At 43.0% G+C, this 13,707-nt stretch overlaps 1 protein-coding gene across 1 annotated transcript; it reads left to right on the top strand.

Annotated features, from left to right (window-relative positions):
• Nucleotides 1–654: 654 nt before the first annotated feature.
• On the top strand, nucleotides 655–13,374 carry LOC306747744 (glutamate decarboxylase 1-like; the record flags this gene model as incomplete). The annotated part of the gene is made up of 16 exons (XM_079230834.1): nucleotides 655–730; nucleotides 2,761–2,817; nucleotides 4,352–4,489; nucleotides 5,216–5,458; nucleotides 6,755–6,845; nucleotides 10,410–10,522; nucleotides 10,653–10,768; nucleotides 11,114–11,193; nucleotides 11,339–11,393; nucleotides 11,500–11,616; nucleotides 11,720–11,784; nucleotides 11,885–11,963; nucleotides 12,208–12,357; nucleotides 12,455–12,562; nucleotides 12,887–12,976; nucleotides 13,201–13,374. 16 exons carry the CDS (start codon nucleotides 655–657, stop codon nucleotides 13,372–13,374), a joined length of 1,752 nt encoding a protein of 583 aa, XP_079086960.1.
• Nucleotides 13,375–13,707: the final 333 nt, after the last annotated feature.

The following is a 13,707-nucleotide window of genomic DNA, read 5'->3' as shown; positions in this document are numbered from 1 at the left end:
TGGTGCGGATCTGATCAAGACATCAATAAAGAAAAAAAAGGTAATTTTGCTCCAACGAGCCAATAGAACAAAGGACAAATATGCATCTTATCTCCCTGACAACTTTTGAATTGTTATCTTTAATATTGTCCATAAACGTCAGTAGCCCTGGGAGTATTTAATGACCAATTGAATGCATGACACATTTATCAACATCTCCGAAATGAATGTACCCATAGGCATTATGTTATCACCAAGACTGTTTATCCCGATGCGCGCATTGCTGGTGCGTCGAAGTGCAATTCTCTCCAAATTGCGCCGCTTGGTTCGTAGCCCAATCAGATCAAATCCTATCAATTAAATGGATTACAGTTAATCAATACTGTATATATATATATATATATATATATATATATATATATATATACATATATATATATATATATATATGTATATATATATATATATATATATATATATATATATATATATATATATATATATGTATATATATATATATATATATATATATATATATATATATATATATATATATATATATATATATATATATATATATATTTGTATGAACTGACCTGGCTATCTCCTAACCCTGGACCGTTTTTATTTGCAGCTGAATTATTTCCCACCAGGAGATCAGATAACAGAGGACTGATGGCCACGTCTGAACCGAAAGCCTCTGGCGGGGACCAGGACCCCAACTCCGCCAATTTAATACCTCCATCCACAAGTACGTCCTCACATCCTCTCTCTCTCTCTCTCTGTGTTGATGCCACTCTGTGATCCCCGCATCGATCTCCGAGGGTAAATTCTCGTTAAAGATGTCCGTCTCCGGCGCGTAAAGGCGGTGCTTACATAGCCCACTGGAGCTGACAGCGATTTGGTGCCTTGCTCAAAGACACTTATGCAGTGCGATCTATAGCCATCACTAAAGCGTAAACCCCACCCCACCACAACCACACGCACCGCTCTATCTCTCTCTCTCTCTCTCTCTCTCTCTCTCTCCCCCCCCCCCCCCCCCCTTCTCTGTCTGATAAAAGCGAGTCTCGCCCGGGCCATTTGCTGTGTGGGCTCCGTCGTTAATCATTCCGGTTAAAAACAGAGCCATCACAGCTGCCTGTCGCTGTCTGGCGGATCGACGGTGCGCACCGAGCAGTAGACCCGGCGCAGAAATAATGTGCCATTAAAGCATTGGTATTTATAATTTTCCAAGAGCATTTTACTGATAACATGTTTCGAATAAAAATGCATTTTTCGATCGAATATATTCCTGTTCTCAACATTTCCCCCCTTGCCTTCGTTGCCTGGGTTTTAATCGTAAAATGTATTCGAAGGACAAACAAATAAATACATATAAATATATGTATATATATATATATATATATATATATATATATATATATATATATATATATATATATATATATATATATATATATGTTAATGATAATTTATATTCTGTCATGATTAATCTTATCTCGTTTCCCAGGCAGGATGCTGTAGGCCCTCGAGGCTATAGGCTGTATATATTAATTGCTCTTGGAGACATATTTTGCTGTTCGTTTAAAAAGAAAGTGGCTGAACATATTGATGTAGGCGATAAATTAACCTATGGGTTAATTAATCATTTTAAAGCCGAATGCACAACATTGTCTCCACAGTAGTGCACCCGAGCAGCATCTGCAGTGCAACGCGGGGAAATCATTTCGTGTTTTTAATCTTCGGCCAAAATGCAAAAGGAAAATAAGCCACAGTTCCTCGGCGACAATTCAATTCAATTCCACATTTTCTCTCTTAATCGAACACGCTCTTTTATGCAAGTGGCCCCTTGGGTGTCGATAAACATGTCTACAAAAACCTCAGACTTATTTCGAATTTTAAATCGTCCCGAGAAAAAAAGGCCCATTATAAAAATAAAAAAAAGATGTTTGTTTTGTCTGATTTTGCTCGTATACTGCTGCTCGATGTCGCCATTATCTCTCCTCCACGCTTCATCTCACGCCCGCCCGGCGGCTTGGAGTGTCTGTACGTGCGGGTGTGCGCGTGCGCGCCTGCCTGCCTGCCTGCCTGTGTGTATGTGTGCCTTGGCCTCGAGCTATTCTCTGATTTCTCTCAATTGCTTCAGTCAATTTAAATACTTGTTTTTGGTTTGAAAGTTATCCATCAGGTGAACTCGCCGCCTCGCGCTCTGCATTTTGTTGTTCTTCTCTCCGGCTTTCTGCTCCATCTCTGCTCACGCATGTCCACGCTCGGGTTTGTGTGTAGCTGTGAGTGCGTTATATGCATGAGACGCCCATACAGAGCCTTGCTTATAAGTGCCTGCAATACGCCGGCTGTAGACTTCCCGGCCACAGACATCTCCAGCTCGCTCCAGTCACATCCTGTGTTTCACTCAATTAATTCCTGCCCTCCTCCGTGAGCTCATTTCACGGGCGTTAATTCCACTCCGCCCCTTGGCTGGGTGTGTGAACCGGCCATTGCCGGTGTCCATTGATTGAACTCAAATCGGAAATGTTATAAGACTCATCCCCTTGTGATCAGTGCGTGCTGTGGTAAATACAAAAAAGGTGGCCAAAACTATATTTGAAAATATCAAAACAAGTTCAGAGTCACGCACCCGGCCAAGAGCCGTCCGCATCACGCCTCCACTGTGCTCACTGTACTCCACCAGCTTTATATTTATATATGCATCATCCGCTCCCATCCACGTTGTCTCCGCGGCCTACAGCACCAGAAACTCAAACGTTCAATCTGTTTTAGCCAACGAATATGCGTGGATGCACGGATGCACACGGAAACTGGGGATGAAGATTTGTGGTAAGTTTCTTTTTCCCGGGGAGGGGCGGGGCATACGCAAAACTCAACTCCTTTCATTTTAGTCACATTTGGACGTCTTTTGGAATAAAGCCATTTTTGGAAGGGCCAGATTCATTGAAGTATGGAGAATGTATGACTCCATAATATTCTGAATGTGATATATACCGATTCATATCATGGCGGAGCAGTTATTCTTTTTGTTTTGTCTGCGTGTAAATAAATGAACCCGTTTAGAGGCCTGGAATAGGCCATTATAAAAGCGGTTATATAGCGCAGGACCATCCACGACTGTCACAGTGTGTTTCCATCTTCCAAAGGTCAGTAGCCATTAGCCTGCAGGTCTGATGATGAGACCCGGATCACACCCCCTCGAGCCCCACATGTCTTTTACGTTTCACCGCCAAGAGAAAAATCACCGAGACAGGCCTGCAGATAAATACATGTTATAACGCCCAGAATAACCTGAATAGAGGGTTTTTTCTTCATTTCCCATTCAGATAAGGATACCTTTTTTTTCTTTGATAGCTTCTGTTAATCTCACTGATGACCTGTAGAGCGGACGTACTTTTGCAGTCAACCTTTGAAGGAATTTGTTTCTTTCGGTGACTGTTTGGATAGGTTTGTCTTTCAGCTGTGCAAACGGGAAATTAATGTCATGTAAATATGATCTATTCAAACATGCTATAGCCCGTTGGCCCGTTTTTTTTGCGGCAGAAATCTATTCTGACCAAATAATCGAATATCGCCATTTCATGGTCTAAATTACATTTTTAATGGACTGAAATATAAAGGGAATTGGCATATTTCTATATGGAGGCTATGGTAGTTAGAGAGTCTCACATATTGATTTTGAATAGGTCATTTACGATTTAATAAGCAAGGCATTATGGAGTTCCCATTGAAAAATACAACAAGCAGTATTTTACCCTTGCACAAGGGTGTGGGACTTCACGACTATAGCCCACACGTGACCACATTATCCTGCCCACATAACGAGCCCATATAACGATCATCATAGAGTTCAAAACATCTAGGCCTTGCTATTGGGTCTGTGCATCCGTCATTAACCCCTCTTTATAGGCTGTGCGTTTATTGGCTGTGTGGGTCATCGCCGCGGGCAATGTCCACTGAGCCGATCAGTCTGCCCCTGTGCTTCCTCACGGGGGTGTGGTTGTGACGTCACAGGATGGGGGCTCCACCCCACTAACAGAACCGGTGTGTGTGTGTGCGTGTGTGTATGTACATATATGGCCGAGATACATGTGTGGCCTCCACCAGAAAAGCATTTCTCCTGGAAGAATCCAGGCATTACGAGCTTAATTAATAATAGATATTTTCCAAAATCTGCATTACCACGTATATATTTATAGACTAAATAACACTGAATATCTGGACTTCATTATTCGTGATTCTTTTTTTTCTTTCTTTCTTTTTTCATTTGTATCTGTTTTGGTCCCATATTTGGTCTTTTTCCTCGTGTTTGGGATGGAGGTGTTTGGTGATAACTCCTGCCCTTCGCCGTGTAACACCCTAGGGTTCCTGCAGAAGAACAACAGCCTGGAGGAGAAAGGGAGGCTCGCGGGCCAGAAGAACCTGCTCTCGTGCGACAACAGTGACAGGGACGCGCGCTTCCGCCTCACCGAGACCGACTTCTCCAACCTGTTCGCCAGAGGTGAGCGCAATACGCGGTACTGCGTTACGTAAAAAAAAACATTTACGAGCTTTGTTAGAGCTGAACTTGGGTGGTCATATTATTTGTCTGCTCATTACTTCGAATTAAAGGGACTGTTGGTGACTTTGTCGAGATAAAGACGTTAAAGGCTCACAGAGAAGCACACAATAAAAATGATACTAATATAACTGCTATATTTGTCCTACAATGTTGTTAGCCTTCTTACACCCAATACAAGCCAACGTAAAGACTGAAGTTAGAGGCTTATTAATAATATCTAGAAAAACAACAGGTGGCTGAGGGTCAAGTGATTGACATTCAAAACAGTAAGACATATAGAACAATTATTCTAATGTGTTTTTAAAATGTTGTATAAGGAGTCTTCAGCAAGGCTATACCCCAACTGTTGAGACGTGGTAAAAAATAAATCGATGCACTGCTCAGCTTAAAGCACACACGACTTTATAGGCCTACTGATGATTTAACTATAGGCCTTAGTGTTAGCCTATTATAAATAATACCTTATTCGACCCCAACAAAATATTATCAGACATAAGTCACCAACAGAAGAAATGTAAACAATACAAAATCAAATGTGGACAAAGCTTTCTGAAGGCAATTAAATAGTGATGATGCTCAGAGTCCGGCTCTATAAGGGTTGGCTCCAAGGAAAGACTTTATTTAGCGAACAGCTACACGATCTCCACCTTTCTCCTCACCTCTTAGATCTGCTGCCAGCCAAAAATGGAGAGGAGCCCACCATACAGTTTTTGCTGGAGATGGTTGACATCCTCACCACTTACGTCAAGAAGACTTTCGACCGCTCCACCAAGGTGCTGGACTTCCACCACCCTCACCAGCTCCTGGAGGGCATGGAGGGCTTCAACCTGGAGCTGTCCGACCAGCCCGAATCCCTGGAGCAGATCCTGGTGGACTGCAGGGACACGCTCAAATATGGCGTCCGGACAGGTAGGTCAGGACATCTTCAAGGTTGAGCTGTATAGAGCTGTACCTGAGGAAAATGGGCTGGGAAGTGGGGGGCTGTTAAATAATTCATATGGTGGCAAACGTTATTTTAAATAGCAAAAGGACACTGAACGCGTGGAGATGAAAAGCAATTAACCTTCGCTGTCAGTTCAAAAATAGTATTTTTACCTGCCGACCAAGATATAGACGTCATGATACAAAGCATAACCTAATGTCAGAATTTTGCAGTCTTTTTCTGATATTTACCTCTCTGATGGCATCTCAAATAATATTTCTATGATGAGATAAAAAAATAAAATAAAAAAAAGACGTGTCCATCTTGTCCCTTTCATATAAATTGTGGAATTCAACACAAACCATTAAAGAGGGAGCTGTTTACCAGATAGTGTACAGCCCATTACGGTGACTGCCTTATTTATTGTCCCCCTGGTAATTCAGTTGACATCCTCCTTTTCTTTCCCCCCGACTTATTAAAGCGAGTGTCGCCTGAGGGGATCTTAACACGAGCTGTTTCAAGCTGTTAAAAACGACCACGCTCAAACTGTCCCTTGGGTTTTATATATCACACGGGGTCTACTGTGCCTCCAACTCAACCCCACTTTTCATTCAAAGACTTGGCATGTTTTTTTTGGGTCTTTTTCTTTGTGCTCAATCTTGTGAAGGCCCATAGGAGCTGTCCGCGGTGCTGAAATGTGTGGCGGACATTTCATTCCTCTCGCTGTTAAGCAGCCATGTCTTTGATATTAGATTTATTCTTCACATTTTATATTCAGAAGTAGCACAATATGAATTACTATATATTTGTGTGTGTGAACCACACAGCACCACCTACTCCACAAGCTGCTTATATCCATGACTGCATTTAGGCTCCCGGGCTATTGACGGTGGCTGTGTGCGCAAGCACCTTAGAGTCTAAATGGCTGTCATATAGCCTTGTTACCAATGTAATTATGTACACTGAGAAGTGCTATGTCAGATCCCTGAGGTTTCATGGTCGAACAAATGTGAATATTTAAATGAAGAACTGTTTCTTTATGGGGTGTTTAAACTTGTATTTATTTTCACAACCAGATAGGCGGTCAGCTTTAGCCTGCAGCACATTGTCGTCGTGTCTTCACAACGCTATCGTACTCAGGACAAGGCAGATGTTTCAGTGTCTGTCTTTCCTTCTGCTCTCCTTTTATATCATTATATAGATAAAGCATGGTTTTCCTCATCGAGGCAGTGAAGCCCTGTTAATAGGGAAGCCATTAAGATAGATATATGTTTCATGTTTAGGTCACCCACGATTCTTCAACCAGTTGTCTTCAGGTCTGGACATCATCGGTCTGGCCGGGGAGTGGCTCACCTCCACTGCTAACACCAACATGTAAGTTATATGCTCTTTGTGCATGACACAGTTATTGGCTGTTCGAGGGAAACACCTCATCATGTCATGACAGGACAACTGAGGTTTCCAGTTTGTAGGCCACTGGAAATAGCCCCGAGTCGTTCTCATATATAGTCACGGCGGAAATGCTAATTTGGTTCCTCTCAGCTACAACACCGCAGTTGGTTCGAATACAGCCTCTGAGGCAGTTATATAAAGTGTTTGGTTTGTCCCGTCGAGACAGTGTATTGACAGGCAGTAGGCTGCCACCGTGCTGTACTGTAGCCCAGCCCCCAGGGGTGGTTAGATTGCATATTGATCTCAGGTCACAGTTACATGGTGGCCCAGTCTAATAGAGGGCATGAGCCACATCAACATCACACACACACACACACACACACACACACACACACACACACACACACACACACACACACACACACACACACACACACACACACACACACACACACACACACACACACACAGATGCTGTAAATAAGCTATATATCAGAATATTGAATACAGACACATGCACACGCAGAGTTACACGTATAGAGATGGACATCTTTGCAGTAATAGTTACAGCTCTGACAAAGTTGATATCCTTGTTGAAGATCAGGAAGCAAAGGAATCACATGATGGCCTTATGCCCTTTGGAGAATCTACAGAACTAATATTAAGTTTGAGGAAATGTACAGCGTAATTTATTCAGGGATGTGACTATCAATGATTTTCTTCATGATTATTTTCTCAATAACTTAGTCAGTTATCCAGTTAAATAAAAAGGAAAATCAAATATTGAAATTTCATCATGAAACTTAGATTTTTTTGTTTGAAAAACCTAAAAATACTCAATTTACTAACATAAGTGTCATGGGACAGAAAATCCTCAGATTGTAGACGTTTTTCTAATTGATCAACTAATTCTTTCTACTTCTAGTCTCCTCATATGTACTAGAGGAACACAATCTGGGTATGACAACAAAAACAAGAAAGGCAAGAAAACTGATTTCCAAAGCAGAACCAGTCACTTAAATATCTAACAACACATCTGAGAGAGTTTGCCTCGCATAGTGCAAAAAGACCACACAAGTGGGCAGAGGACAATATACAACACTCATATTCAAAACATTTCCTCCCAGACTGGCTGCTAAAGGAAAGATCAACGCACGTGTAATAAACTAAACACTAAAGGAAATTGAGACACTTAATTTATCCCATTTCTCAAAACATTACCTTAGGAAACCACCCACTCTTAGGGAGAAAAACAACTTCCCATCTCCCGGTTGGAAGACGACAGGGCCATTGAATTCACACACTGGCGCACACTTTCATAATGACACACACACACACACACACACACACACACACACACACACACACACACACACACACACACACACACACACACACACACACACAGCTCTGGCTGTCCCAGATACAGCAGCTAGGATTTCCAGTCCATTTGCTGCAGGCTCATTGAGAGCTGGTCTTAGCAGATAGGCCAGCTGGGCCCCACACTGACACACAATGTTCTCCGGCTGCACAGAAAACCATGTCACACGCAGGAAACTGGCTGTGGCAGCTCCCTGCGGAGTGCTCTCATTCTGGCTTCATTGTCCCCGTGGTTACAGACTGACTCAGTGCTCCTTTGAGGGGCTGAGAGGAGAGTGCGGTGGGGGGGGTCAGAGGGTTAGTCACATAGACACAAACACGCATACACACACACGCACACACACACACACACACACACACACACACACACACACACACACACACACACACACACACACGCTCATGCACATTGAGTGCCCTTGATGATGATAATAAGGGCATTTAGGGGCTGTCCCTGGAGACGGGCAGGTGACTGAGGGGTAATTTTCACTCTGAAAAGACCAATGATTGGCTCTGATTGTGATAATGATCACCATTATTGTCATTACAGCGTGAAATGACTCAGGGAGAGAAGGAGAATTTAAAAAAGGGGCCCTGCTTTTGTCCCTTTTCTGCTTTGGATACATTTGAAGAAGGAATGAAAGTGATCATCCAGGATATGAGTTTTCTTTTTGTTCCTTATTATGGACCCTGATTCCAATATATCAAAGAAAATCATATCTCTGAAATTAGGCCAGCAAGAGGCGGCAAAATAAGACTTCTTTGTGATTTTATGCATTGCTGTCGCTGTTCATAGTCGAAGCTCAGCGGCCACAATCTTATCTGGGTTATTGACCAGAAGCTAATGTTCCAATAAACCGTGGGTGAGCCCTCATGAGGAATAATTACACAAGAAAAATGCCTTTTTCTTCTCTATTTCTCCATCCTTCTGTTTCTAATTCAATTTTCATCTATTCTCGGAATCCACAGCATTCCCTCTATTTTCTTTTCTCTTTAATTCTCTGCCATTTCTTCTTGCTGCTTTGTTCTGCGTGCTGTTCCTTCCCATGGTTCATTATCATCCCCTCCTTTTCCTTTGTTGTCACATTTTCACTCGGCGCATTGTGTTTCCATTCAGCTCCCTCTGCTCACAAGCCTTTATCCCTCCTGCTCTCTAACCAAGCTCAGCCTCAATCCTGGTTTAGATACCTACTTGTGAACGAAACAGAGAGGAATCGAAGTAGAGAGGAGATATGATTGTTGCTCTAGATTCTATAAGATAAGGGTGGAGGAGTGTTGTGTAACTGGCATCATTAAAAGCGTGGTAAACAGGGATCAGTGTGTGTGTGTGGGAGGCGATGAGATGGGCTGTCAGTTAGCAAAGAGAGCAGAGCTCAGGCCTCACTGAGTTGGCTTTCTGTGTCACGTTTAACTCCAGAAGTGTTCCTCTGCTTTTGCCCACGGAGCTACGAGCCTTTTATCTTTTGTTAGCCGACAGAGTGATCCGAAACACATCAACCACTTTTTTTTTTAAAGCTGTCCTCCGTGTCTCACTACTCTAACAATGCTTCCTGTGTTGTTAATATTACTTTTTGGACATTTAATCTTCCTCTTTCTTTTAATGAAAGAATACAATTAACAATTCTTCTTCAATTTCTGCTTTTCGGAGTCAACAGAGGCTGTTATCTCTTCAAAACACTCGGCCTGCCGGTCTTACGTACACACATGCACACACACACACGCACACACACATTTACGTCTTCTCAGACATCAAATCAGTCCTATTCAGACTCGCCATTGAGATTGGCAGGATTGACAGATAGCCATCAGAGCTTTGTGTGCTTTAATTAAAACCACTGAGTGATTTTAGAAAGCTTCTGAATATGAATGTTTGTTGCCCGAGTCCTATCAGACACTTTTTAATTAGCCCAGTCAGCGCCAGCTCCAGTTTGTGCTCCGTGGATGGAATTATAGCACAGCTAATAATAAAAAAAAACAATGAGAGTGTGTGTGTGTGTGTGTGTGTGTGTGTGTGTGTGTGTTGGCGTGTCCGTATTTAAGCTTTCTCATCTGCAAGTGTGTGCCTAAGAATCTTCTTTCATTCCTAATGCTGGATGTTAGTGCTTCCACCGTTACAGTAACACTGAATGAGACGCTATAGTCACACGTTCTGTGTATGACTGACAGGTTCACCTATGAGATCGCTCCAGTGTTCGTGTTGATGGAGCAGCTGACTCTGAAGAAAATGAGAGAGATGATTGGTTGGCCCAATGGAGAGGGAGATGGACTCTTCTCACCAGGTTGGTCCGTGAATTACTGGTTGAGTGGGTTTTACTGTGTTGAATGAGTCTGAAGGTCATTTATTTTTGCAATAATATTAGTTACCAGGCTGCTGTCTGTGGTGCTGATGTGCCTGTCTCTCCTCTACAGGGGGCGCTATTTCCAACATGTACAGTGTGATGATCGCACGCTACAAGTATTTCCCCGAGGTCAAGACCAAGGGCATGTCTGCTGCTCCTCGCCTTGTCCTCTTCACGTCTGAACACGTATGTGACACACACACACACATACACACACACACACACACACACACACACACACACTCTCTCTATTTTCAGTATCCTAATAAAGCAGACGCCATGCTTCATTGCCTGGAGAATGAGGCCATTGAAGAAGTCCGGTAATAATCAGTAGGTCTATTTGAATCCAGGCAATGGCTAGTTTTATGGATTCCGTTTGCCTTTCTCCCATCTGCTTTTGTCTTCGAAGCATTGCACAGCTGACAACATGATAAAAAGCGAGCCAAAAGCTCAAGGAGCAATTACCTCACAAAATCGCCACTGTATTATTTTACGCTATTATTTCAATGAAAGATGAATGTGTCCCTACAGAGTCACTACTCAATAAAGAAGGCTGGAGCTGCTCTGGGTTTTGGCAGTGAGAATGTGATCCTGCTTAGCACAGATGAGAGGTGGGGAATATATTTCTTTTAAAGCCACAATTTATACAGTAAATGTGTAAAACACTGTCACGAAAAAGGGAAAGACACTATTCCATGATTCTTGTTTAGCCTGCATGGCATGTTGATGATAACATGGCGCTTGGTGCTCTTTCAGGGGGAGAGTCATTCCTGCAGATCTGGAGGCCAAGATCCTTGATGCCAAACAGAAGGTCAGTGTTATTGTTCCTTTTTCTCTGTCTTAGTTTGCTTCTCTCTTCTCTCTAGTTTATTCTCGATCATCCAATCCTCTAATTGTCATGCGCGTTGATCCTGCAGGGCTATGTGCCGTTGTTTGTGAACGCCACCGCTGGTTCGACAGTGTACGGAGCATTCGACCCCATCAACGAGATCGCTGACATCTGTGAGAAGTACAACTTGTGGCTCCATGTTGACGTGAGTAGTGGACACTGAAGCGGTTTTTGTAGTGTGCTGGTAGTGGTAGTAGTAATATATGTCCATGCCTGCATACCCTCCTATAAAAGTGCTGTCTCCTCAGGGGGCGTGGGGCGGTGGACTACTGATGTCCAGGAAGCATCGCCACAAGCTCAACGGAGTTGAGAGGTGAGTGCTTGGGGCCAGATGGGATGCTCTGCATTGTCATTTGAAGAACTTTTTCTGTGAAGCTCCCTCAGAGCATTAAGACATGTATTAAACTTTGCAGGGCCAACTCTGTCACATGGAACCCGCACAAGATGATGGGCGTGCCTCTGCAGTGCTCTGCAATCCTGGTCAGAGAGAAGGTACAGTAAACGCACACAATCGAAACATTTCCATTCTTTTTTTAAATCCGTTTAAAAAAATATATATTTGTGTGGTGTGTGTTGTACCTGGATTATTTCTATAATTGACATGTTCGTATTAATGTAACCTTTCGTATTACTTGCAAGCTGTGAACGTTCTTCACAGTGCTGACATGCCATGAGCATAAGAGCCGTCGGGAGGAAACAAAGGTTAACAGTGTACGCGCTTTATGTGTGTCTGTAGGGAATCCTGTCGGGCTGTAACTCCATGTGTGCTGGATACCTGTTCCAACCAGACAAACAGTACGACACCAACTATGACACGGGGGACAAAGCAATCCAGTGTGGCCGACACGTCGACATCTTTAAGTTCTGGCTCATGTGGAAGGCCAAGGTAAATAAAAGCCAAAAGGAACGGTCGTGATGTTATCATAGCAGATGCTGTAGCTTTGTTGTAATTAGTGCCTGACAGACTTTTCTTCCCCCTGCAGGGCACCATAGGGTTTGAGCAGCACATTGATAGGTGTTTGGACCTGTCTCAGTACCTGTACAACAAGATCAAGAACAGGGAGGGATATCAGATGGTGTTTGATGGAGTGGTGAGCTTCTCTATTTTTCTATTCTATCAAAGTTATTTTAAATCCATAAGGAAAATTCAATTTTACGTCAGTATAAGTTATACTGGCGTGACCAAAACCATTTAGGGGGGTGAACCAACAAAAATCTCATATTAATTTAACAAACTGCAATTAACGGTATGTTAAATGTTAAGCCTTTGCAATTGGAACTCTTCTCCGTCACAGTATTTCTCTTGATCTCTTTCCTCCAATAGATCTCCGTCGTTTGCTTTTTGTAAATGAAAAAGGAAAAATAAAGTTCCAGAGGTGTGTGGATATGTTAACCGTGTTTTCTTCTGTCTGCAGCCCCAGCACACCAATGTTTGCTTCTGGTACATCCCACCCAGCCTGAGAGGCATGCCTGACGGTGAGGAGCGGCGAGAAAAACTCCATAGGGTAAGACACCTGACTGTTTTCCTTGTATTTCATCACCGGTGCTCAGCACAATAGACTACAGGTGGAAGATTCACTTCTCGCTGCTTCTGGTGCGATGAATGTTCTGCACATCATCCTTGTTATCGTCCCTCCTTTTTGATCTGTACAATCAATGAATGATGTTTTCATGAACACTATTCATAGCAGGAATAAATCTCTAATTCATTTTGTTTTTACTCCACCAGGTGGCACCAAAGATTAAGGCCTTGATGATGGAGTCGGGGACCACCATGGTGGGCTACCAGCCTCAGGGCAATAAGGTCAACTTCTTCCGTATGGTCGTCTCCAACCTCGCGGCCACCCAGTCCGACATCGACTTCCTCATCGATGAGATTGAGAGGCTGGGTAATGACCTGTAGACCTCTCAGCCATCGCTGCTTTAGTGGCCAGAGGGCGAACCTGCAGTCTTCTACCGGTTGTAGTTCCAAGGCAAGCGCCACTGAGGTGAAACAATCACAGTGCTGCAGACATAATAATGATGAGAAATGCTTTAGGTTCTTTCTATCCAGTCTTTCTTTGTCTGAAGCGTCTGGACTGTTTCTCCAAGCAATGACAAGTTTGCAATGAGAGAGACTTTGAGTGTCTTAGTTCCTCCTCTGGAAAAAAAAATATAAGTACTAAGTATCTGAAGGCCCCAGGTACAACAAACATGCTCTAATATATGTGTGTGCTGTAAAATCTTGTAATGTGTG

The sequence above is a fragment of the Taurulus bubalis genome (assembly GCF_910589615.1).
Source record: "Taurulus bubalis genome assembly, chromosome: 1".
NCBI classification, from domain to species: domain Eukaryota; kingdom Metazoa; phylum Chordata; class Actinopteri; order Perciformes; family Cottidae; genus Taurulus; species Taurulus bubalis.
The sequence above is the reverse complement of the archived record's forward strand: the minus strand, read 5'-3'. Positions and strand labels throughout refer to the sequence as shown.